Here is a 25,840-nt window from a genome sequence, read left to right on the forward strand (position 1 = left end):
GTGAACTGCATCTGCATCTAGGAGCCATGGGCCACTCTGTGTGTGGCATGGCATTCACCTGTGGAAAGACTGCAAATACAAATCGTGGGCCGGATCGATCAGAGGGAAGCATGAAGGTCTTGGCAGCCCCTACTTGCTTCTGACTTTTGCTTCTAGACTTTATATGTGCTTACCGGGCTCTACCCAAATTTCCTGAGGTTGGTAAGTTTGCCTCACTCCCAATTATTAGAGCATCTTTCTTAGAAATGTGTATATCAATAGATATACACATATATATGTATGTATGTATATATAAGTGTGTGAAAGTCACTCAGTTGTGTCCGATTGTTTACAACTCTGAGGACTATACAGTCCATGGAATTCTTCAGGCCAGAATACTGGAGTGTGTAGCCTGCCTTTCCCTTCTCCAGGGGATCTTCACAACCCAGGGATCGAACGCAGGTCTCCCACATGGCAGGCAGATTCTTTACGAGCTGAGCCACCAGGGAAGCCCTATATATGTATGTATGTGTATATATATTGATATATATACACATGTTTTTGAGGTCAACTATTGGTGAGAAATTTTAATATTTCCTAACTCTTAATATTCCTTACTATGACTAATGGCCATAACATTTTTTTTTTCTTATAACAGATCAGTAGGCTCCAAATACAGGCCATGCATCCATCTGTATCTTCTAGAAATTAGGTGTGCCATTTATGAAGGTGTGAAATGAGACATGATTTGCAATGGACACAAATAAGAACTGAAAAGACTGAAAAAGAAAGACTGTGCAACTCAGTTTTTTCATGGTAATGCTTTTAAGATTAATGATGTTAAATTTTATCTATTTGTAGAGAGACTTAAAAAGAAATAATGATAGTAATCTAACACTTTGCAGAGCACTTTATGGTTGTCAAAGCATTTTTACATACATTATACTCTATATGTACATATTAATTTTCCTGGCAGCACCCAAAAGGCATCTGTATGGCTGCAATCTAAATAAATATGAATTAAGCAGCAGATCAATTGATTGCTATGAAAGAAAAATTAAAAGGATCATGGTACAACTGCAGCAGTAATCAGAGTTGTTATAATTGGCATTTTATGCAAGAAGTTTATACTCAGTGGCAAAAAAACTGCTTTGGACTACCTGATTATTTTTGAATCTGGGTCATCAGTAGTGAAATAAGCAGGTTTCTGGAATCAGCTGCAAAATCTCCTTTCCCCAAACCTACTGGGACCATAAACTTTGTGAGGTCAGGAGTGTGTCTAGCCTATCACTTTATCTGTGAGCCTCCCCAATGTCCTCAAGTAGGATTACTTACTCCTTGAGGATAAAATATCTTTCATTGAGTTTGCCTATTTTAGTAGTAATTATTTGCATATCTTTGGAGACTGTGAGCTTCCAAAGGACAGGATTTGCTTTATTTCTGAGTTTCTAGAAATAACTATTGTGACTGGTGCTGAAGATAGAAAGTCAGACAATATCTAATGGAATGAAGTATTTGCTACATTCTGCATAAAAAGATGTTGCTTTAGGCCTTTATGTTCAACCTCAAGGTCTTTCCTCTTTGGAAACGTATGAACAGTATTCTTGCTGAGTAATGATTCTTTCTTACCAATTGGCCTCATTAGATGGGAAAAGGTAAAGGGTAGAGACTGGAAGTGGCTTTCACAGTCCCCATGGTGTTTCCTGGCCAGCATTTTAAGGACTCTGAAAACTCCCAGGTGCTCTATTAAAAAACTTGGCTCACTAAGCAGACAATAATAATAAAATTAATTTGATAAAAAACACTTCTGATGGTTAAAATAGCTACCATTTATTGTGTGCTTATTGTATGCTAAGTCTTGTTAAGAACTCTATATACTTGACCCCCCCTTTTTTTTTTACTGATAGCAAATATGAAGAAATACTTTTTATCATTTCTGCTATACAGCCATGGGAGCCAAAGCTCAGAGAAGGATGGTCTTATTCATTGGGTCCTGGCACATTTCCAGCAATCCACAAATGGATGCTGATTAAACAAATAGATGGATGCATATAACATCCCTAATAAGAAAGATCAGACAGTGGAATAAAGGCTCAGCACAATGAAAGGGTGATTTAAATAAATCTGCTTTTCTGAGCCCACTGTCTTGGAACTGGGAACACAGAAATAAACTAAATAAACACAGCAGTCAGACTGGTGAGGGACCTCTATATATTTCTGTATTTGTTCTGTTAACATATATGCATATCCTATCATACTATAAAATGATTTAAGGCGGTCACTGTGAAATTGTGTATGTGCATTTTTTTTATCACTAATCAGGCTATGTTAAATTTAACTTATATGCAGAGTACATCATGAGAAACGCTGGGCTGGAAGAAGCACAAACTGGAATCAAGATTGCCATGAGAAATATCAATAACCTCAGATATGCAGATGACACCACCCTTATGGCAGAAAGTGAAGAGGAACTCAAAAGCCTCTTGATGAAAGTGAAAGAGGAGAGTGAAAAAGTTGCCTTAAAACTCAACATTTGAATCAGTTCTAATGAGGTGGATGAAACTGGAGCCTATTATACAGAGTGAAGTAAGCCAGAAAGAAAAACACCAATACAGTATACTAACACATATATATGGAATTTAGAAAGATGCAAATGATAACCCTGTATACGAGGCAGCAAAAGAGACACAGATGTATAGAACAGTCTTTGGGACTCTATGGGAGAGGGTGAGGGTGGGATGATTTGGGAGAATGGCATTGAAACACGTATGTTGTCATATGTGAAATGAATCACTAGTTCAGGGTCAATGCATGTTATAGGATGCTCGGGGCTGGCATGCGGGGATGACCTAGAGGGAGGATAAAGGGAGGAGGGAGGTGGGAGGGCGGTTCAGGAGGGGGAACTTATGTAAACCCGGGGCAAATTCATATCAATGTATGGCAAAACCAACCAATATAATATTGTAAAATAATTTGCCTCCAATAAAAAATAAATTAATTACCTAAAAAAAAAAAAAAACTCAACATTCAGAAAACTAAGATCATGGCATCCAGTCCCATCACTTCATGGGAAATAGAAAGGGAAACAGTGGAAACAGTGTCAGACTTTATTTTGGGGGGCTCCAAAATCACTGCAGATTATGACTGCAGCCATGAAATTAAAAGATTCTTACTCCTTGAAAGGAAAATTATGACCAACCTAGATAGCATATTAAAAAGCAGAGACATTACTTTGTCAACTAATGTCCATCTAGTCAAGGCTATGGTTTTTCCAGTGGTCAAGTATGGATGTGAGAATTGGACTGTGAAGAAAGCTGAGTGCTGAAGAACTGATGTTTTTGAACTGTGGTACTGGAGAAGACACTTGAGAGTCCCTTGGACTGCAAGGAGATCCAACGAGTCCATTCTAAAGGAGATCAATCCTGGGTGTTCATTGGAAGGACTGATGCTAAAGCTGAAACTCCAATACTTTGGCCACCTCATGTGAAGAGTTGACTCATTGGAAAAGACCCTGATGCTGGGAGGGATAGGGGGCAGGAGGAGAAGGAGACAACAGAGGATGAGATGGCTGGATGGCATCACTGACTCAATGGACATGAGCTTGGGCAAACTCCGGGAGTTGGTGATGGACAGGGAGCCCTGGCATGATGCCATTCATGGGGTCGTAAAGAATCGGACACGACTGAGTGAGTGAACTCAACTGAACTGAAGTGCTATCTACAGTGGATTTACAGAACTATAAAACATAGAGAAAGAGATCTAAATTCAAACACGGAGCTAGGGAGAGTTTGAGATCAGAGGAAGCTTCTTTGTGTGTGCTGTGCTCAGCCGTGTCTGACTCTTTGCAACCCCATTGACTGTAGCCTGCTAGGCTTCTCTGTCCATGGAATTTTCACTAGATGATAATTGGGTTGGGCCTTGAAAGATGGCCATTTAGGTGAAATGGGAGAGTATGTCTGTGTGTGTTTGTGTGTGTGTGGTGTGTATGGGTGTGTGTTGGGGGTGAGGGTGGGATACAGGCAGTCTGCCAGGAAACTAGTTTGAGCAGTCATCTGAAATGACACATGGGAAAGAGTTTCTGCCTAACAGGATGGGGGATTCGGGCCAACCCTGACTGAAGGTGGTTATGGAGGGGACGGCCCATTAGCAAGGCTTTAAAAATAGCATTTCAGAAGCTTGTTACTCAGACTGCAGTCCAAGACCACCTGGGAGCTGGTCAGAAATACAGAATCTTAGACACCCGACTCCAGATCTCCTGAACTAAACTTTGCAGTTTAACAAGATCTGTGACAGTAAGCATGCTCAAGTTTGGGAAGCACCAGTTTAAAGGACAGGATTCTAAGCAGGGGAGATAAATCCCTTCTCCTGGGCCTCCTGCACCTCAGCTTCTACTCCCAGGCTGCTCTAGCTACAGCCAAGCAGAGCTTCCTTAAATGCAGAGAAGCCATTCTTCACTCTGTGCCCTTCTTTAATGCCTGAGCCGTTCCTTCTATAAGTAATCTGCATTTCCCATTTAAAACACTCTGCTTCCAGAAGTCTACTCAGGTCCCAGTAATCTCTTCTGGCCCTGACAGCTCAAACCCTTGCCTGAGCCTCACCTCATCACTTTCATAGTCTTTTTTGCCTGATCTCACACATAACCTGCACTTCTTCTCTTCCTTCCTCCTGTCAAAATCCTTGCTGATTGGGGCTTCTCTCTACAAATTTCTACTTATGCAATTTCTTTCCTTTAGCACTTAGCACAGTAATAGGCACAGAGAGGGCTCTTCATAGATGTGGTTGAATTGAATGGAAAGGCATTTCCTAGAAGCTCACAAATGGGAGATCTGTTCAGAATGACTAAGTATCTGCAGAAGGCAGCTGCATCTCCTCTCTGTAACCCACTTTCCTGAACCATGCGATGTCTACCTGGCGTTGGACTTACAGCTGCTTTCTGTTCCAGTCTTTCAAGACCCAGAAACAGAGTTCTTTAAAATATATCTTTTATTTTTCTTTTTGGAAATGGGGAAAAGAGCAAAAACTTTTCCCCCTGTATACCTGTCAATCATACAGACAACATTATTTTGAATAGTTTGCATTTTAACTTCCCATTGAATTAGTGATGGTGGGGACCACTGGGGGATTTTGGATTCTTTTTCCCTTTTAATTGCTTGAGTGTGCCTTCCTGGAGTGTTCAGACCCACACACATGTCACCAGTCACAAGTCTCTAATTATGCTCCCCACTCCTTGAAATGAAAGATAAATGGCATAGATATAAACTTACATTTGTCAGAATTGACTTCCTGTTTTAATTGAGGGGTATAACATATCAGTCTTTTCCAGCAACAGAAACATGTGTGCTCTGATTATATCTATCAGTCTTTCTTGGATTAGAGTAAGTCTAAGAAAGGAGAGAAACAGTGACAGAAATGCAGTCCCCATTGGTATCTTTTCACTTCCCTTAAATAGATGCAAGTTTTTTTTCCATGTGTAATTAGAAGCTAAAAATATCAATAACATGAAGTACAATTTATGCTGTGACTGCCCTTTCAAAGTGAGCCAGCCCTTCCTTGTCTAATTCAGGTTGAGAATTCCTGCCTCTGGATTTTTTTTTTTTTTTTAATTTATTCAGCCTCACGTCTTTTGGTGAGGTTTTCACTTTCTCTGCTATTTGGAAAGTGGTCAGGAAATTCTTTTTTTAAAATATGAATCTCAGGTCCCCAATCTGCTTGTGGCAAGTACCTCCCGGTTGTTGACAATAGAGCAATGAAAATTAACCCACAAGACTGTATATTTGGAGGGCAATAGAATCCAAACTGGTGAGCCATACAAGTTCATCTCTTTGCAAGCCTCAGATGATTCTTGTGTTTGCTGGGCAAAACTTTCGTGTCTGCCATTTATAAACCACACCTAGAGCTGTCATATCGTTCCTGGGAATATGCAACAAATGTGATCAACCAACAAACTGGTCAAATAAGAATAAGCAAAAAACAAAACTATACAATTTTCACGACCACTCCGGCTGTAATAAAAGAGGACTCTACAAAGGAGAGAAGTGAGGAACTGGGGATACATTTTTCCAGGCCCATCAGTTAAGTGATCTTGATCTTGAGGTTCTATTTTCTAACTGTCCTCAAAAGATTAGAAAATATTCTGAGGAAGAGAAGACCTGGGGGAAGAGTTTAGGGGAGGGTTTGTATATGTTGATAATGGCATAAAACCACCTCCAAATATGCAAGAGGCTTGCTTTAGCAAGAGGGGCTAGATTGTTCTCTGAACAATTTAAATGTTCTCCCCCTACAAATTCCTATATGCAGAGTGGAAAAGACACGGCTCTAGAGAGAACCCTAGGCTGTCTTGGATGGGAAACTATTCTGGTCTAATGAACAAACTGAAGAGCTCAGCGAAAACTGGGCAATTTGTCCACTGGCACACAGCTTGTTCACGTTTAGGCCAGGGAGAGCTACCCTGTGATCCTGCCTCTTTCCAGTAATACGTTCTGTGGCTGACTCAACTTTCTCACAATTAAGGTGACACAAACATGTGATGGATAAGCCCAAGGGAAGCTTTGAAGCAGAGGCCATGCTGGAGGACCACACAGATTACTTGATATCACTTCCTGCACTGGAGGAGGGAATAGATAACTTCTTTCTAGGTCCTACCAAATCCTGAGATTCTATAGCTTGGAGAAAGAAGAGTAGCCCATATGTCAGGCAGTAAGACCAGATCCCAAGAGGACCATCAGGTGGCAGAAGGGAGAGTAGATCACCTACTTGTGGAAGTCCTCAATGCAGTGAATGAGGCCACCAGCGTCCACGGTGAATGGGATCCCATCCAGGCTGCGGTGGCACATCACACAGGTAAAGCAGTGAGGATGATAAGCCTTCCCTGTGGCTCGGAGAATTCGCTCCATGATGGGCTTGGAGCAAACGCTGCATTGCTCCAGGGTATTCTAGGGAGGAAAAGAAAAAATGCCAATGTTAGGCTGGGATGTAAGGAGCTCCATTTACATAGTAACTTATAGCATGACAAGCAGTGTTCCAGAACATATGAGCTCATGTGCTTTCACAGAGCATTTGGAGAAAGGCAGAGTGTTTATTACAGAGAGAGAATGAAACAGATGGATCAAGTGGCTCTTCTAAGGCCATGCAGATGTGTTTTGTGTTTTAGTTGCTAAAGTCTGTCCAACTCATTAAGATCCTATGGACTGTAGCTCTCCAAGTTCCTCTGTCCATGGGATTTCCCAGGCAAGAACACTGGTGTGGGTTGCCACACCCTCCTCCACGGGATCTTCCTGACTCGAGGATTGAACCTGTGTCTCCTGCACTGGCAGAAGGATTCTATACCACTGAACCACAAGGGAAGCCCTCTGGCTTTGTACAGCAACTCAATTTTGCTGTTGTGGCAGGAAGTCAGCCACAGACAATGTGTAAGCAAATGATCATGACTGTGTTCTAATAAAAGTTTATTTACAAAAGCAAGCTGGATTTGGCCATGGCTATAGTTGAGCTTCCCAAGTGGCGCTAGTGGTAAGAACCCGATTGCCAATGAAGGAGACCTAAGAGGTGCAGGTTCAATCCTTGGATTGGGAAGATCCCCTGGAGGAGGGCATGGCAACCCACTCCAGTATTCTCACCTGGAGAATCCCATGGACAGAGGAGCCTGGCAGGTTGCAGTCCATAGGGTTGCAAACAGTCAGACATGACTGAAGTAACTTAGCACATAGTTGGTTGATCTCTGAACTACACAATCTGGATTCTCCACTGGAAGAATACTTCTCTATTACTTCTAAAGCTTCATTAATTATCAAAATCTTACCAGGATCACTCTAACCTTAACATTTTACGGTGGTCTCTCTGATGACCCAGACACACAGAAAGCATGCTGGTTATAGAACCCAATGAGAGATCAGTACAATCAATGATGCTTTGATCATTTAAAACCTTGATTCAAACACCATCTCCACATTTAGTGCTGTGAACTCTTGATGGAAATGTTGAACCTAGAAGGTTTTGAGTCTAGAGGGTTTGTTGAACCTAGAGGGTTTCACTTTTGAGAAATGAAGAAAGTCAAATTTATTTGGCTTTAAAAATATATTCAGCTTTAAAAATAAATCCTCCTCCCCTCTTTAAAATGGATATCATTTATTGAGTCAGGACTCAGAAAGATTGATAAAATTAGTTGTTAACTTTCCATCCTTGCCTAGAATTGTATGCTCTTACCAGACAACAGTTTCACATGTAATATGCAATATTCCAACTGAGATGTTTGGACTGACTCCATGAGTTTACAATCTAGAATAAACCTGGGATAGGGATCTGATTAGAAAACTGCAGAACTGGAAGGGATGTGGAAATGGCGAAGAAATATTTCCTTCTTACCACTGGAACTTTTAAATGGTGTGCTGGTGACAACTAGAGCAACAGTGCCTGCCTGGCTTCTTGTTTCCCTCTCTCCTCCTGTAACACTTGCCCATCCTCATACTGACTTTTGGTTTCCTTTCTAAAACACAGATGTGATTAAGTAGCTTTCCTGCCAGAAAAACTTCTATGGCTCCTCACTGTGAAAAGAGCTAGTCCCTCACCTGACATGCAATCTCCTGTTTTAGGCTCAGATTTCCCTAATGTTTCAGACTGCTACTCTTGCTCAAACCAATGAGAAACTTCCATACTTCTGTGCATTGTCATGCGTAGAAGGAATCACAATTTGCTGTTTTGACCTCTCAAGTATGGACCAGAAGGCATCTCCCTAGGCAAGCCTTCTTCAGTAACTTCAGTTGGAATAAACTGTTTTTTTTTTTCTCCCTTTCCTAAGGACTTAATTCATGTTGCTTATAGCACTTACAGTATTCACTGTATTATAATTATTTGCACATATGGGTATTTCCTATACTATACTGAGATTCTTTAAGGCAGGGATTATGTCTTAAGAATGTTTCTTTGCCCCATACTTTTCCCCTGGTGGCTCAGATGGTAAAAAATCTGCCTGCAATGCAGGAGACCCAGGTTCAATCCCTGGGTTGGTAAGATCCCCTGGAGAAGGAAATGGCAACCCACTCCAGTATTTTTGCCTGGAGAATTCCATGGACAGAGAAGCCTGGTGGGCTACAGTCCATGGGATCACAGAGTCAGACATGACTGAGCGACTAACACTTTCACTTTTTCACCCAGCATACTACCTGGAATAAAAAGAATCCTAGGATGAACATATGCAAAAAGAATGAAGGAAGGAATATTGTTTACATCCCACTCTGGCATCACAGTGCTGGCCCGAGTCCCCTAACTCTGGAATCCAGAGGACGGCAAATGCATCACCATTCTCTCCTCCAAGCTGTGGTTGCTGGAGATTCTGAAATTGCTTAGTATGCCTCTGGTCACAGTCTAAACTCATGGAAACTATTAACCCATTTCCCCCCATTTTGAAGTGGTGAAATTAAAATAGCAGAAGAACACAAGATGAGAGTCTGGAGATGACGATGGTCTGGACAATGAAGGCCCTGGCTCTTTTCTGCCCTGGTGATCTGAGTTAGTGTGGCTGGAAACTGTCTTCCCAGGGTTTGTGTTTTGCTCTTCTGTGGGTTTTAACTTTTTCTTTTTTAAAGCCAACCCTGTAATGGAGTTGAACAAACCAGAAAATGCTTGACCAGAAAATGTTTTTGTTTGCATTGAGGCTTGGCTGCAAGATTCAGCCCATTTACTCAAAACCAGCAGCAACATATAAAGTTGAGTCAGTTTCTAAGGAAAGAGTTTATGGCCCAAGTTTAAAGGGCAGGTAATTGGAACATTTCTGCTACAAAAGAAAATGTAAAATATTCCTAAAGTGAGACTGCAGTAAAATGCCCCCAGATCAGAAAATAAAAGCTCCAAGAATGCATCTGACTAGAAGCTTGGATTAGCGAATGGTTGAGGACATATGAACCCTCTTGAGCCAGTTCCCTTTACTGTATTCGTCTCTTAGTCTCCAACTGGTCCACCAGGACCTTTAGACATATCTTCTCTTAGAGAAAGGATAGACTGTATAAATGTCTGGGAGGAGGACTCTGGGAGTTCCTTTAGTCCAGGCCTCTGATTTCATAGGTGAGAAAACAGACCTGGAAGACTGACACAGCTGGGACCTGAGTCATGGAAATGATTAGGAGTAGAAGATGGGCTGGTACCCCAGGTTCCTGACTCCCAATAATTCAGATAAGGATCTGATGAGTTAATTCTGTAGTCACATAGACACAAAGCTGCTGGATGAAGAAGATAAATTGTCCCTCTGGATTTGTCAACACTACCGTATGACCTTGCTGCTGCTGCTGCTGTTAAGTCACTTCAGTCGTGTCTGACTCTGTGTGACCCCATAGACGGAAGCCCACCAGGCTCTCCCTTCCCTGGGATTCTCCAGGCAAGAACACTGGAGTGGGTTGCCATTTCCTTCTCCAATGTGTGAAAGTGAAAAGTGAAAGTGAAGTCGCTCAGTCGTGTCCGACCCATAGTGACCCCACGGACTACAGCCTATCAGGCTCCTCCATCCATGGGATTTTCTAGGCAAGAGTACTGGAGTGGCTTGCCATTGCCTTCTCCTACTGTATGACCTTCAGTAAATGATTTTTCCTCCCTAGACCTTGGTTTTCTCATCTGCAAAACAGTGACTAATTTCAGCTCTGCAGTTTTACTACTCTGTGATATATCAGTATAGTCACTCAGTCGTGTCCGATTCTTGGTGACTCCATGGACTGCAACCCACCAGGCTCCTCTGTCCATGGTGATTCTCCAGGCAAGAATACTGGAGTGGGTTGCCATGAACTCCTCCAGGGGATCTTTCCAACCCAGAAGTCAAATCCAGACCTCTCGCATTGCGGGCAGATTCTTTACCATCTGGGCCACCAGAGAAGCCCTGATATATCAGTATTAACAAATACAGGTATAGGTCAATATTTCCATTATTAGAGATATACTAACAACAACTGAATGATCCTTCATCCAGGGATTGAAACAAGGGTTCGTGTGTCAGATACCTGGACTCTCTAACCTTTACTTTACCTTACCACCTGGAATTCCAAAAGTTTCTAAAGGTAGAATTTTAAGCATGACAGAAGAAGACCTTCGTGTCTTCTTATAGAAGGCTATTTTAAAGTCAGACTAAAAGATACACATTTTATAGAAGTTTTTCTAAATTAGGTTAAAATGAAATGTTTGTTGGTCAGTCATGCCCAACTTTTATGAGCTCATGGACTGTAGCCTGCCAGGTTCCTCTGTCCATTGAATTTTCCAGGCAAGAATACTGGAGTGGGTAGTCATTCTCTTTGTCAGGGGATCTTCCCAACCCAGGGATCAAACCTGGGGTCTCCTGCATTGCCAGCCGATTATCATCTGAACCACTGGGGAAGCCTATAAATGAAACGGTTAATAAATAAAATTGTATATAATAAAAGAGAAAAAGAAATAACAAGTCTTCAAGCAAACAAGCAGAAGATGTGTGTCTCAGTGTCTACTCAAATTGCTTCTTGTCTGTGAAGTAGGGGCATCAAGTTTGACAGATAGGAGTTAGGAAGGAAGAGAACACTCCAGCCTAAGGCCCTTAAAAATGAGTAGAGGGCTTCATGACCTGACTTTGGACCCATCGCTACTGCTCTTTCCCATGGGCCCCACCTGCTAGCTGCCACACTGAGCTCTCTGCCACATCTTTAATAGCTGTGTTCTTTTACAAGCCCAGACTACTCACATTCTTCCTTGTCTAGAGAATACTTACTCATTCTCCAAAGTTAAGCTCTAACGTTATCTCTTCTGCAAAATCTTTCCTAATTCTCCCTTTTTTATACTCCAAGAAAAAGAAGTCACTTCTACTCCTATTGGATTGCATTTTGCTTCTTCTATTACACTGAATATAATAATGTCCTTGATTTAAAGGTTTATGTCAAACACCATGACCAAACAGTGGCCACCCTGCTCTTCTGGTAGGGAGCCATAATCATAGGTTGAGTTTCCTAGGAAACAGTTTCTGAAACAGAGATTTACACAAAAGAAGTTATTGAAGAGTGTCTTTGAGCTCATACCTATGCGAGAGAACAGGCAGCCTCTGGAGAGAGGGAGGAATTGAACTACGATGCAGTTATAATAAAGGTTTCTGACGGTTTCATGGAGAACTCTGGAGTTAGAACAACTGTGCAAAATTGTCTTTCCCTGAAGCTAGGGGGTAGGACGTTTATACCCTTACATCTGCCATCAAATGGATACAGTCTGCCTGCAAGGAGGAAGAAAGATGTTGGGATGAGCGTGTTCCCTTTATTTCAGGTTAAATAGGGGGTTTGGGCAGTGCACTACAGTATCCAAAACAGTAAACATCTTTGCCCAGGGCCTGCATGGTCCATGATACACATCAGGCAAGAGGGAACCAGGTGTAAAAGGATGCTTCCCAGGTGGCTCAGTGGTAAAGAATTTGCCTGTCAACGCAGAAGACATATCCGATCCCTGACCTGAGAAGATCCCACATGCCTTGGAGCAACAAACCCGTGAGCCACAACTAATGGGCTTGTGCTCTAGAGCCCATGCTATGCAACAAGAGAAGCTACCACAATGAGAAGCCTGAGAACGACAACCTAGAGAGTAGCTCCCGGTCTCCCCAACTAGAGAAAAGCCCACACAGCAATGAAGACCAGCACAGCCAACAAAGAATCCTAGGCTTGTTTGAAGATTTTTAAGGAATTTTTGAAAATATTTTAAGTAGTTACTCAAATGAAAGTATCGCTAATGAGAGAAGATGTCAGAGTAGCAGAAAAAAATAAGAAATTATTTAACTGCTAAAAGGCACAGCTTATAAACCTTTTTGAAGTGATGGCAATACAATTGAGATTAAAAGCAAAAAGTGAAAATAAAAATAAAATTATCAACAAATATTGTACACAAAACTCCCAAATGTAACTGTTTTTAAATGAGAGAGACAATTGGTTGTATCTTTTCTATCCTTGGATAATGGATAATATATAAATAACTTCTTTAATTCACAGGCAGAAGAGCTGGAAGAATCATCTGAATACAAATGAAGGATACAGGTAACATAAGCATTGACTATTAGTTAAAATGATGAAGAAAAGACTATTTCTAAAATTTATATATTCCTTAGGTGTATGTGTGTTCCCTGTTGCAGATTAAATCAAGAGACATAAGTATTTGAAGATTTGGAAGGCTATAAAGTACTGTCATTTAGAAATGTTAAAATTTTCATTTCATAAAATTAAAATGTGATCTTATATTCAGTCTTTATTGTTTTTTTTTTTAGGTACCAAAGCAATACTGGAACAGAGACTCTTGGAAAGAGAAGGGTGACATCTCATGTTCTAGATACAGTTTTGGTCTTGCTGAGCTAAGAATAAAAAGAAAGAAATGAGGAGAGCTAGAAAATATGAGACTTTTAAAAGTCTTTAGAGATTATTGTGGTCCTGGAGTTTTCAACTCCCCTCACTTGTCCCCTCTTCCCCAATCCTTTGTTCAGGAAGCAATTTATCAAGGAAGCATATCCAAAAGAGTCCTAAATCACTTCTGGATGGAGAGAGGGGAGGATGAAGCCTGTTGGGGGGTGGTACATGCAGTACAGATTAAAACCCATCCATCTGGTCCCAACTACCAGATTCAGAAGACTAAAGGGTAGCAAGGGAAAACAACTAGTGGAAGATATGTAATTAGAGGACAGGTCTAATTCTCCATCCAGTGGATAACCCCAATACTACATCACAGCGTACCTATTCCATATTTCAGTTGACATACTCCACATTACAAATTAAAGGCAGGTGACCTGCAAGCTACATGCATATAAAACAAAGAGAGGAAACACACTGCGATCTTAAGACAGCTTGTCTACTGTCAATTTCATCGGTTCCCAGAGAGTAAGACAGAAAACTCATTGTTGGATACCTAGCATCTACAACAGTATCCTTGGCCACAATTGATGCTTTATAAATATTAGTTTCATCATGAATAAGCAAACTCTGGATACTTGACATAAAATGAAATACAATCTATTTAATAATGCAAAACAACTCTCTAGTCCAAAGCTTCTCAACTGGCAGGCTAATATACACAGTGCCTCAAATGGGGCCCAGGAGTCCCATGTTTGGAAGGGTCAGAAGGGGCCAGAGGTTTTATAGTCCCTGAACGGTAGTTACCTGGGGCCAGGAGAAGCCTCATCTGCTCACTCCAGTGTGCTCAATGAAGGCCATCACTTTTCACATGAATCATGATGTAAAAAAGACTGGAAAGCATAACCTAAGAGTAGGTATTCCCAACAGAATAGCAATGTGGTACAGTAAGAAGAGAACATGGCTATGACTCAGCAAGCTTCACTGAGATGCCACTGACATTATTTAAATTCAAATAATTATATTATCTACCTTAATTTGGGAATAAAGACTTATTCTTGATTCTGGTAGTCAAGGCTTCCCAAATAATGACAGTACTTTTCAGTTTCCTTCACAGATGAAGACATCATTTTACCTTGTTAGTTTTTCAAATAAGCCCACAGTATATAACCATCAAACAGCTCTGCCTCCCAGGAAGGCATGCATTACTCATTGAAAGTTCTCTTGCGTTTTCCAATGTCTTTCACCTATATCTGTATCTTAACCTAAATCTCTACAGTGTTTATATCTAATATGTGTTTCAAAAAGACTGAAAATAACAATGGTTACCCTATGACTGTGATTTTTCAATTAGAATAAAAATTCCTGCTCGATAGATGAGAATTCTAATTTTTTTTCAAAACAGAAAAATTTTTGAGTCAGTTTAGCAAATGGCATCAATTCCTTCAGATGTATTTTCTTTTGATGTCATTACCTCCACACACAAAATGACAGCTATGAAACATGTCACTGAAAATTCAGTTAAAGAACTTCAGCGTTCTTATTTTTGTCACTTTGGTTGAGCATAACTCTTTGCATCCCGTGCCTATGTTACCTGCACTTTCTTATAAATCCCTTTTAAAGAAACTTTTCACATGATTTTCTGATGAGCAAAGCTGTCTGCCCCGTTAATTTAGCATTACAGATAGCCTCAAGAATAGGACAAAACATTCAACATCCTGGCAGGTACAGTTGAAGAGAGAACAGACAAAGAGACCATCCCTACCCTCAGAATTTCCCACTGTGGGGGGCGAGGGAGACACTTCTATAAATAACTGACTGGAGGCAAAGGGCACAACAAATTGCTATCACAGAGGAATGAGTAATATGTGATGGGAACACAGAAGAGAGTAATTACTTATGAATGGTGAGGGAGAAGGCAATGGGTGGTGATGTATGATTCTGGGAATCTATTGTAGGTGCGACTTGAGTTGGCTCTTGGGTAAAAACACATCATAAGTTTTTGGAATTAATGTGTTAAAACAAAAGTCTTCATTATGTAAGTCCCAGATATGCCTACTCTGAGACAAAATTCATTCCACAAGAAGAGTATTGTAACAAAATGAGCACATTGGGCAGCATTGGTAAAGGGAACTCGACACTGCCAGAGATGAGTGTCTATGTGTTAAACTAACGTAAACAAAACATGTGACTACTAACAGCATTTAGAGGAAACAATTTTTACAAGATTTTCTGGTTTTTATTTGGACTAAATAAATTGGATTTAAAACTAAGAAACGTGTCTCAAAACCACAAGGGAAAAAGCCAACAGAAAGAACAAAAACAGACAATTAGATCATTTTATTCAATTTTACCATAAGCCACAAATCACATTCTTCACAAAGTAAATAAATGCCCTGGTGTTTATTCTGAAGCACTGGGGTTAGGATTACAATCTGAGCTTTAGTGAATTAAAAAAAGACACTCCACTAAAGGGCATTTAGCTTGTCTCTACCTTCAGGTCCAGAGAGGTACTATTTTACCTTAAAATGTATAGCCTTTATGGAACACGGTTCTTTCAAAACAAAAACACTTATCTTGAACGTCTCCTAACCCTTGAGAAATATGATGGGGGAGCTGGGACTCATGAGCATCTTAGACCTTTATGCCAGGAGCAAAATTAAAAGATCACAGTACTCCATTGAGAGTATTGCGAGAGGAGGAAAGAGTAGAATTCCTTTCATTCTAAGCTAAGTCAGATAGATAGAATTGCCTTTACAACATCATCAAGGTACAGTCTGTTAGGACTTGTTAACTCTGGAATCAGAGAAGACTCTGCTATATGAGGTAAGAGAATTATCGGTAGGTTCAAGAAACCTGGGTTTCTTGAATTTTCTAGGCAATTTTCTTGACCTCTCTGGCCTCCATTTCCTCATCTACTATACAAGAATGAAAACATTTACATTGCAGTTCTGTAAGAACTAAATGAGGTCATTTTATATGAAAATAAGACATAGAGCCTGGTTGTATAATAAATGCTAGTTTTGTTTAATTCTTATCAATTTTAGGGGACTAGAATATACATAATTAATTTGACATTCTTTGATCATTTAATTAAACTATTATATGTAAGTATTACATTTCTAATTTTGGCTTCACCATCAATCTCTTATATTTTATATCTTTACTAAAAGAAATGGATTATTGAAGGAATTCTTTGTATGATACTCTAGGACAACTGGACAACACAATAATATAAAATGGGCTCTTGGATTTCTAAGATTCCTTGCTACGTCCATGAGAATTTTGTGGAAGAGCTGTTTTCACTTTTACGTACAATTTTTATATCCCAAACCTGGAAATAACTTAGTTCTTCATAAAAGTAATTTATATCATTTTATACTCTCAAAATAAAAACTGACATCTTGCTTTGGTAGAGTTTTTATGTTTAAGTAACTACACAATCAGGGCCTCATTCGATCTCCGCAATAATCGTTCAGAGTGAGTAGAATGGTAGAATTCTTTTCCCTGTTATATGTCAGATGACTATAAACATGGTCAGATTTGACCCTCTATCTTTAAAGTCCAAAGACAAAGTTGTTCATTCTGCTAATTTACACTGTCCTCCAGTTAACAGATTTTTCCTATATCTTGTTATTAATATGTAGTTCCATATAAAGGCAATTAATTACATTAAACACAGATATCAATCTTTAGCAAACTGATATGCTATAGCCTTTCAAAAATGCAGTTTGCTTGAGCCTGAAAAACTTATTAAAATCATCTTGTCCAACTTGTTCCCCTTATATACTAGGACACTGCATTCAGGGAAGTTGGTTGCCTAATGAAAACTAGTTAAAGAGCTAAGGTCAGGACCCAATTGCCTTGGTTTCTATACAGTATTCTTTCCAAACCCCACACTAGGTGATTTTTGGAGCACCAAACCCTCTCTTTGGTATTCTGGCCCTTGTGAACAACAAGAATACAACAACTCTTGCTGATTAATTATTGACGATTATTTACATTACCAATGGAAAACCATTAGGTTGAGTTTATTGCAACTGTCAAAACAAGATTGTCTCACACTTGGTTTGTAATAGAGGTTCTCTGGCCGGTAACTCAGAGGAGCTAATCCTAAACTCAGCAACATGGCATGATGTCTTGCATATGCATGCATACTCAGTTGTGTCCAGCTCTCTGTGACCCCATGGACTGTAGCCTGTCAGGCTTCCCTGTCCGTGGGATTTTTTCAGGCAGAAATACTGGAGTGAGTTGCTATTTCCTCCTCCAGGGAATTTTCCTAACCCAGGGATTGAACCTGTGTCTCTTCTCTTGGCAAGCAGATTTTTTATCACTGAGCCACCTGGGGAGCCATGGTGTCTTAGGTCCAGTTTTCATAATGTCTGACATTTGCAACTTGTAAACGGAGGTTATTAATAGACACTCAGACCAGTTTTACTGAGGCAGATGCTTTGCAGAGTAGCTAGAATTTCACAGTATCTTGGACAAAATTCCATGATCTGAGTATCAATTTTCTCATCTAAAGAATGACATATAATTACTTGTCCAGTCTACCTCTCAGAATTGTGATAATTAAGTGAGATAAGAAATGTAAGATGCATTTTTAAGAATGTAAACAGATGTAAAAATATTGTTATAAAGTTCTTTTCTCTGGGCAAAATTACTGTTCCACATGAGGATAGACTCTAATTATTAGTTCTTTTTAGTCAGTTGAGAGGCTAAAATGTATTACTCTTATTACTGAAGAGAAGAAAATATGATCCGCATACACAGACATCCACAACCCTATGCATACTGGCATACTGAGTTTGAGAAAATGAAATATGTTTTTTTTTTCTCTCATTCTTGTTTATTTTTTTCAACATATATTTTTATTATTATATTTTTATATACCTGGAACACCTAATAAGTGATGGACCAATTATCTGGTACTAACGGTATACAGAGAAACTTCACGGAACATGTACCTTATCACAGATATACCTGTCAGGGTTCCCAACAAAGCCCTTGATACTTGTGCCTGTGAGGTACCCTCTTAACCATTCTCAATCCTATGATCTTTAATTTAGAGTAGACAGGAGGCCCTGATGGGGAAAATAGCTATCTTTGGGTCCCAATGCTAAGGCCAGCATTATTTGAAACTGGAATTGTTAAAACAGATGTTTATGGAAACCCTGCATGGTACAGTAACAAAGAGAAATGACCCAAAGCCAAGGGCGTGCTCTAGTCCCACAAAGCTGAGCCACTGGCAGGACGCGTGTGCAAAGCATTTGTGTCTCTGGCTTCAACTCCTTCACCCATACAACAAGAGAAGCGGAAAGTCACTCAGCCACATCTGGCTCTTTGCATCCCATGGACTGTAGCCGGCCAGGCTCCTCTGTCCAGGGGATTCTCCAGGCAATAATACTGGAGTGGGTAGCCATTCCCTTCTCCAGGGGATCTTCCTGACCCAGAGATGGAACCCAGGTCTCCTGAACTTGCAGGAGGATTCTTCACTGTCTGAGCCACCAGGGAAGCCCCATAAAATAAGAAATTTAAGTTAATAGACTTCTTGGTCCCTTGAAATTCTGTGATTGTTTAGAGGCTGAGCGAAAGTTTTGATAAGGCAGGGCTCATTGTTTTGTCCACTGTTTCATTCCCAGTTCAATGAAAAATGACTGGCACATAGAAGAAACATAAATATTTTATTAAATCAATAAATTAATGATTGGGAATAAATATTCCAGAATCACCCAATAACACCTATTCTCACAGCCAGACTTGAAATTCGACCATAATCCTCAGATGGCCTTCCATCACCACTGTATGTAAGCAGCCCCCTTTCCAGAGCCAGACTCTAGCTCATGATCCTGCTACTTTCTTCATACTCCTCATCTCTACCTGGTATCACGTCCTGCATTCAGTTGCTGACATAGTGCTTATCTCCCCACCAGTCTGTTGGATACACAGCTGCATTCACAGCCTTTGTAGCAGTGCTTAACACCTAACAGACACTTGAGTATTTGTTGGATGAAAAAAAGTAACTGACATTCAGCTACCTAGCATCTAAGGTCTCTTCCAACTCGTGGGTTCCATGGTTCTATCTCAGCAAGAGCATATCACTCAGAAAAACCAATGCTACAAATTTCTCCAAGTATATAAATGATCTGAGGTTAATTACACAATATGGTAGGTAGGACAACACTCTTTTTACTCTAATGTCTGTCTTCCATGGGTAACTGACCCATCCAGGGGTAAACTCTAAAACTGGGTTTTAAGTAGCTCCAAGTATACACAGCCATGACTGCCCGCCTGTGCATTTCAGATCAGAATTAAATCCATTGTGAATCATCCATTAGAATCAAGAACTGCAAGCAGAGACTAGAAATGTTCCCAATACCATTCTGCTCACGTGTTAGTTCCCTTCATAGCTGCCTGAAACTCAGCTCTGCCAAGATGTTTATTTTCTACCTGGCTTCATGAATTGCAATTACTTCCTAAATTATAACAAGCCACAAGTGGTCTGAGCCAAACAACCAGGGTCACAGAAGGTCTCTCCTTGTACTTCTGGGGTTGACAAAAAAATTGTTTGAACCAAAATTGCTCCTCTTTCAAAAGAAAGAAAACTTTAAGCCTTTAACTCTTGGGAGTGGCAAGGGGAACAGCCAGAGGGCCATGAGCTAACTTCATTTCTCTAGAGATCTGTTGAATAGATTTGGCAATGATTTGGCTTCTGTTGAAAACAAGCCCTTCTAATTGTACTTCTGCCAGTGGAAGACAAAAGACAGCACCGAAGCTTAGAAGGGCCATGATGACATGCCAAGATCATGACTGTGACCATGCAGTGTCCTTCTGAGAAGAGCACTGTGGATGTGTGTGTATCTAACACTGGGCTCTGGCACCTGTGGACAAGAACGTGACCTTCTGAAGAGTACAAAGGGGAGCCGGTGAAGTGACGTGCTTCCCTTCAACTGGATCTTGGCTGTAATATTTTCTGACAGTAGAAATAAAATAATTCCACATTTTGGTTCCTCTTTCCACCCCCACAGTGCCAAAAGTGGTTTACATTAAGTAGGCAAGGATGGCAGAAATACCGAGTACAGGGTTTTCCATTCTGTACTGTGAAAGACAAAAAGGACAGAGAAGACAGATGTTTTTGCTGCTGCAAAACGGTGGTGGACTAACTCTTTCAGTGTCTCTGGAATGCAAATTTTCTCTTCACAGTTTAGCAGTCTTTTTTGGATTTCAGCACAGTGAACTAACACTTTCCTGGATTCCAAGACCTCCAGAGAACCAGATGGATGAGAGGAATTGGAGAAAAAAAGAACCCACGCTACTTGAAAAAGGTATGAATTTCTCACTCTGCATCTAGCCAAAAGCTCTGAAAATTAGAAGAGTGAAATCACTTTGAGTTTGTTCAAATGCATGCCATCCTAGAGTTGTTTGTGGTGGGAAAAAAAAATCTAAAATGATTTGATGGTTTAGAGTCTGTGTTCAGTTTAATCTAGGAAGCAAACTTTAACAGAGATGATATGTTTACTATCAAAGGCAGGAAAGAATGTGGATGGAAGACATTACACAAGAGCATCATTCAATAAGCTTGTGCTCTAAAGCCAGTCACTGCTCCCCAGTGCCAAACTTTTCTACTTGACACTCAAGGCCCTTCAGGATATTGTCTTTCCTCCCCTTTCTGGCAAGCACCCTACCATTCCCCCAACAGAGTCCTGATCCTGTCAATCCAAACTGTTTAATACTTCACATGTCTTGCTCTTGCATGCTTTCACATCCATTGTTGCTTCTGCCTGGAGCATTTCTTAACAAATGTGATGGCTCACCTTTTAGGGCCCAGGGCATATGAATGAACCCTGCCTTACTGATCATCTCCCTACACTTCTGTTCTTTAACAGCATTGTTCATATTTTCATTATAGCAGGGACTCTGTGTAGAGTGTGACCTGTTTGTGTGCTATGGGAAATGCTATGACAAAGCATACTTTCCAAAGGTGAGGACATCAACACATTTCACATCCCGTACACTCTTCTTATAATGTGGTCCTAACAGCTCATCAGGGGAACAAGGATTCCCGGGAGGACATTTGTAACTTCCTGGACAATGGAATGTGGTAGAAATGATGCTGTATGACACACAGTGCTACTCATAAAATAAGATACGGTTTTCTTTTGAGACACATACTTTTGAAGCCCTGAGTTGCCAAGTTAGAAACTTGGCAACTCAGAAGCTGCCATGCTGAAGAGATTATACATAAATAGAGGGAATGCCTGAAGAATCCCAGTTGTTCCAGAACAGCTATTCAAGTATTCCCAGGCTGGGTACCAGATATATAGGTGAGAAAGTCTGTGGAAGAACTCAAACCCAGGAATCTTGTGAGGGACTCCTAGCCAGAATCACTTAGTTGAGAGGCTATCAAATGCTTGATCCACTAAACTGTGAGAGATAATAAACGATGATTGTTCTTTTTAGCAATAAGTTTTGGAGTGGTTAGGTGTGTAGTCATAGTAACTGAAACATAAGCACAGATTCCATATTTGATTATGAGTTCTTCAAATACAGCAGTTAAAACTATGTTTCTAGTGCTAAAGTGGGTGAATGAAACATGTAAAAGACTGTTTATTGAATAAGTACTTGAATGAATTGAATATTAACTGTCAGACCATGGCCACATAAATTAATGTCCTATAACTTTATGAGGCCAGTTAGGTTTATTCAGCTAGGGCATTCTAAGTAACAATAATGCTCAAACCATATGAAAGCAAAATAAACCCTCTTTCATATAGGGTATAATATGTTTTTCAAATTTGGAAAACTACTGTTATTCCCACTGATAGCATAAGAATAAATTGGTACAGGAATATATGTATAGAATTCTTTTTCTTCAAAAGTTTCTAGTACTATCCTTAACATCTCTACATTTGAAAAGACAGAAGCTTTCTCTTAGTGCTGGCATCAATTAATAAAGACAAATTATCTATTTAACTGTCCTATCAAAAAAATTAAGGGACTAGAACTTCATATACAGCATGGAGTAACATTAAAGTGAGAATGACCTTAGGGACCATCTGTCCCAGTCAATCTGATCCATAAATTCCCTCTGTAACATCCTCAGTAAATCAACATTTTTCCAGCCCCTGGGATTGCTTGTGTCATGTCCGGTCACAGCAGACTGTCTTAGAAGGTGTCCATTCTACCAGTAGGTATGATTGTCAGAATATTCTTTACTATTTCAATTTAAATACCTGCTACCTCATTAATCCTACTTCCGCCCTCTCAGGACAAGTCTGTTGCCTTTTCTATGTAACAGCCCTAGAGCACTGAACAAATTGTCCCTCCCCTTATTTTTCTCTTTATTGTGATAAACACCTGGATTCCTTCAACAGTTACTTATGGGACATGATTTCTGTCATCTTACCTTCCTGAGCATCCTCCTCTGCACAAGTTCCCTTCAATGTGTGGAGCTCAGGAATGAACACATCACTCTGGGAACTACTGTCTCCCCTCTTCTGCACACTCCTTTTCATATAAGTGCTGCCAAAGAGTGCATTTACTTTGCTATTGTCCTATTTATTATTATTGATCTTGGGTCAAATTGCCTCCCTTATAAGTCTTTTTTTTTTACATGAACATCTGTCAAATTAAATGATTCTCATATGTACTTGCAGAGTCAATTTTTAAAGCTAAGAATAAGATTTGACTGTTGTCCCTTTTATATTTTCTCTTGTTGGATTTTGGTTATTGTTCTAGATAACAAAAATTTTTAGTAGTATTAATGATCATGTTTTACATGTTTTCCTCTTATCCTTTACCTCAAACCAGTAAGTTCAAGTTAGATAAATTTCAAGAGCTACAGTTTTGCTACTATTAAAAGATATTTGACAGCAAAATCAGTTCTTCTTCCTACATCCCATCAGGCACCCAGTTCTATTACTTTTCCCACTAAATATTTAAATTCCACCCATTATCCTCTCTCTCCCATTTTTTACCTTATTATTCCATCACTTCTCATCTAGGTAACCACTAACTGGCCTCTCAGTCTCCCCATTTCTCTCTAGTCCAATCTACTACCATATTGATTTGTCTACAACACGACAGCACAGACTCATCCCTGAGTTGGAAAGATCTTCTGGAGGATGGAATGGCAACCCACTCCTGTATTCTTGCCGGGAAAATTCCACAGACAGAGGAGCCTGGAGGGCCTCAGTCCACAGGACTGCAAAGAGTCAGACACGATTGAGCAACTAACACTTCACATCGATAGCTTTAAAAACTAAAGATTCCCAGGCCACTCCCAGACCTATTTCATCATTATCTCTGGGGCCGACTGAGGCATCCATAACTTTTAAAAAGTTCTATGACACTGCCAGATCTTTGTGATCTTTCAAGATTGTCTGAAAAGTGCAAAAAAGAACTGACAATGCATCTAAACAAATCTATTGTGAGTATACGGAGAAAAGTTTGTTAAGGATTTAGATTCCTTGCGAAGACTTCCTAGGAAATTGAGATGGTCTCAGAGGAAACCTGAGGAAGGAAGGAGAAAGGAGATGGGAACTAACACCACAGCCCTAGGCACATATTCCTTACTTGGCACTGGGTTAGGTCTTCTTATGAATATTATCCCATTTAATTCTTAAAACAATACTAGTAATAAAACAGTATCACTATTTTAGAGAAGAAAACACTGAAGTACGTATTTTTAACCCATATGCACTCAAAGTCATAAAGTGGCACACAGGAATTAAACACAGGTCTGCCTGACTCCTGTCTCCAAAACCTAGGATTAATAAACAAAAATATCTTAGGCAAAGGAGAACACTGCATGTTGTATGGACACATAAGATGATGAATTTGTATCTTCAAAGTGGTCTATTGGCTTTAATTAAAGATCGAACTTCTATGAGAAAATTCTAGAGTCAGGAAACAGAATACTAGTTCTCAAAGTGTCCCTAGCTTGTGGTGTGCCTTGATAGTTATTGTCCTAGAACTGCTCTTCCCATCTTTCTTTAGAAAGTCCCAATTTAAGCTAGGTACACAGCTGCTCAGAATAAAAAGTACATGTTTCAGCTTTCCGTGCAGGTAAGTTTGGTTGAAGACTTGAAGGTGGAATGGAAGTGTCCTCAGAGGGAAGTAGTCTGGCTTCAGTGCACTGAGATGCAGGAGCCCCCATCTGGGTCCCCCAGTAGAAGCCACAAACTGAGTGTGGTCAAGGAGCCCATCAGGAGACTAGGTCCTCACCGACCACTGTCCTGGGGCTCCTACTTCCCTCCGCAGAGAGAAATGGACATTGTCTTCTTGCATCACTGCTTTCTGTCACTCCAGCTGAACCTAATCCTAATACAGTTGCTTTGTGATCCTGTTGTTATCCATGTTCTTTCTGCTTCAGTTTTCTTATGTATGTAGAAAGAGGTTGGATGACACCTAAGGTCTATACCACTTTCTCTGTGACCGAATGAGATGCTGTATAGAAAAGATTGTACATTGAAATCAGTATCTCAAAGAGCCAGCTGCACTTCCATGTCCACTACAGCACTATTCACACTAGGTCATATATGGAAACAATCCAAGTGTCCCCTGACAAATGAATGGATAAGGAAAAAAATATATGTATACATAAATGGAATACATGTGGAAACACACACACACATACACTATACAATGGAACATGATGCAGGTTTAAAAAGAAGGAAATCCTTCTATTCACACCAATATGCATTAACTTGGAGGACATCATGCTAAGTGAAATTAATCAGTCATAGAAGGACCAATAGTCATGATTCCGCTTACATAAAATATCTAAAATAGTCAAATCTCAGAAGCGGAGAATATAATAGTGGTTGTCAGGAGCAGGGAAGAGAGGGAAATGGGAAGTGGTTATTCAAAGAGTATACAGCAAGTTTCAGTTATTCTAGTAGAGTGGTTTCTAGAGATCAGCTCTATAGCATAAATGCCTGTAGTTTTAATGTGGTACTACTACTTTGAAATTTGTTAAAAGGGCAGATATCATATTAAATGTTCTTACCACAAAAAAACAGAGCAAGGCAAGGCAAAAAAAAAAAAAACCAAAAACAAAAACCAAAAGGGACATGAGGAAACTGGGACTCATTGGATGTATCTATTACTTTGATTGTGATGATGGTATCATGGGTATTTTCATATGTCCAAACAACAAATTATACAAGTTAAATATGTGCAGTTCTTTGTATACCAATTTTTATTCAATAAAACTATTAAAGGAAATAAATAATCCAGTCCTAATGTTTCAAACAAATTCCTTCCTCTAGCAGCCTGACACCCTGATCTGCTAGTGACTGACTCTCCAAAATTTGTAAGAAAGCTCCATCATTATCAGTGGAAGCTACTGGAAGACAGGAATCCATCTGGTGAAGAATGCCAGTATACACAGTTATCAAGCAAATGCCTATCACTGAATATTCTAATGATATTCCAGTTTCAGCCCCACCTGGAAACTCATGAGACAAGACCTAAGGCTTTAATAGTACCCATAGGTCTAAACCTAGAGTTTGCATCACTCCTCGGTAGAGAGATACATGAGA

General features: G+C 40.0%; 1 protein-coding gene across 8 annotated transcripts in view; it reads right to left on the reverse strand.

The window, feature by feature from the left end:
* LPP (LIM domain containing preferred translocation partner in lipoma) overlaps window positions 1–25,840 on the reverse strand; it is a 772,586-nt gene that overhangs the window by 19,055 nt on the left and 727,691 nt on the right. For all 8 annotated transcript variants that reach the window (XM_055408177.2, XM_055408186.2, XM_055408120.2 and 5 more), the window contains one exon: window positions 6,733–6,911. In XM_055408177.2, the coding sequence (XP_055264152.2) occupies window positions 6,733–6,911 (179 nt within the window). The remainder of the gene's footprint in view (window positions 1–6,732; window positions 6,912–25,840) is intronic.

The sequence above is a fragment of the Moschus berezovskii genome, chromosome 1 (genome assembly GCF_049115385.1).
Source record: "Moschus berezovskii isolate FMDL1 chromosome 1, NW_MosBer_1.0, whole genome shotgun sequence".
In the NCBI taxonomy this organism is placed as follows: domain Eukaryota; kingdom Metazoa; phylum Chordata; class Mammalia; order Artiodactyla; family Moschidae; genus Moschus; species Moschus berezovskii.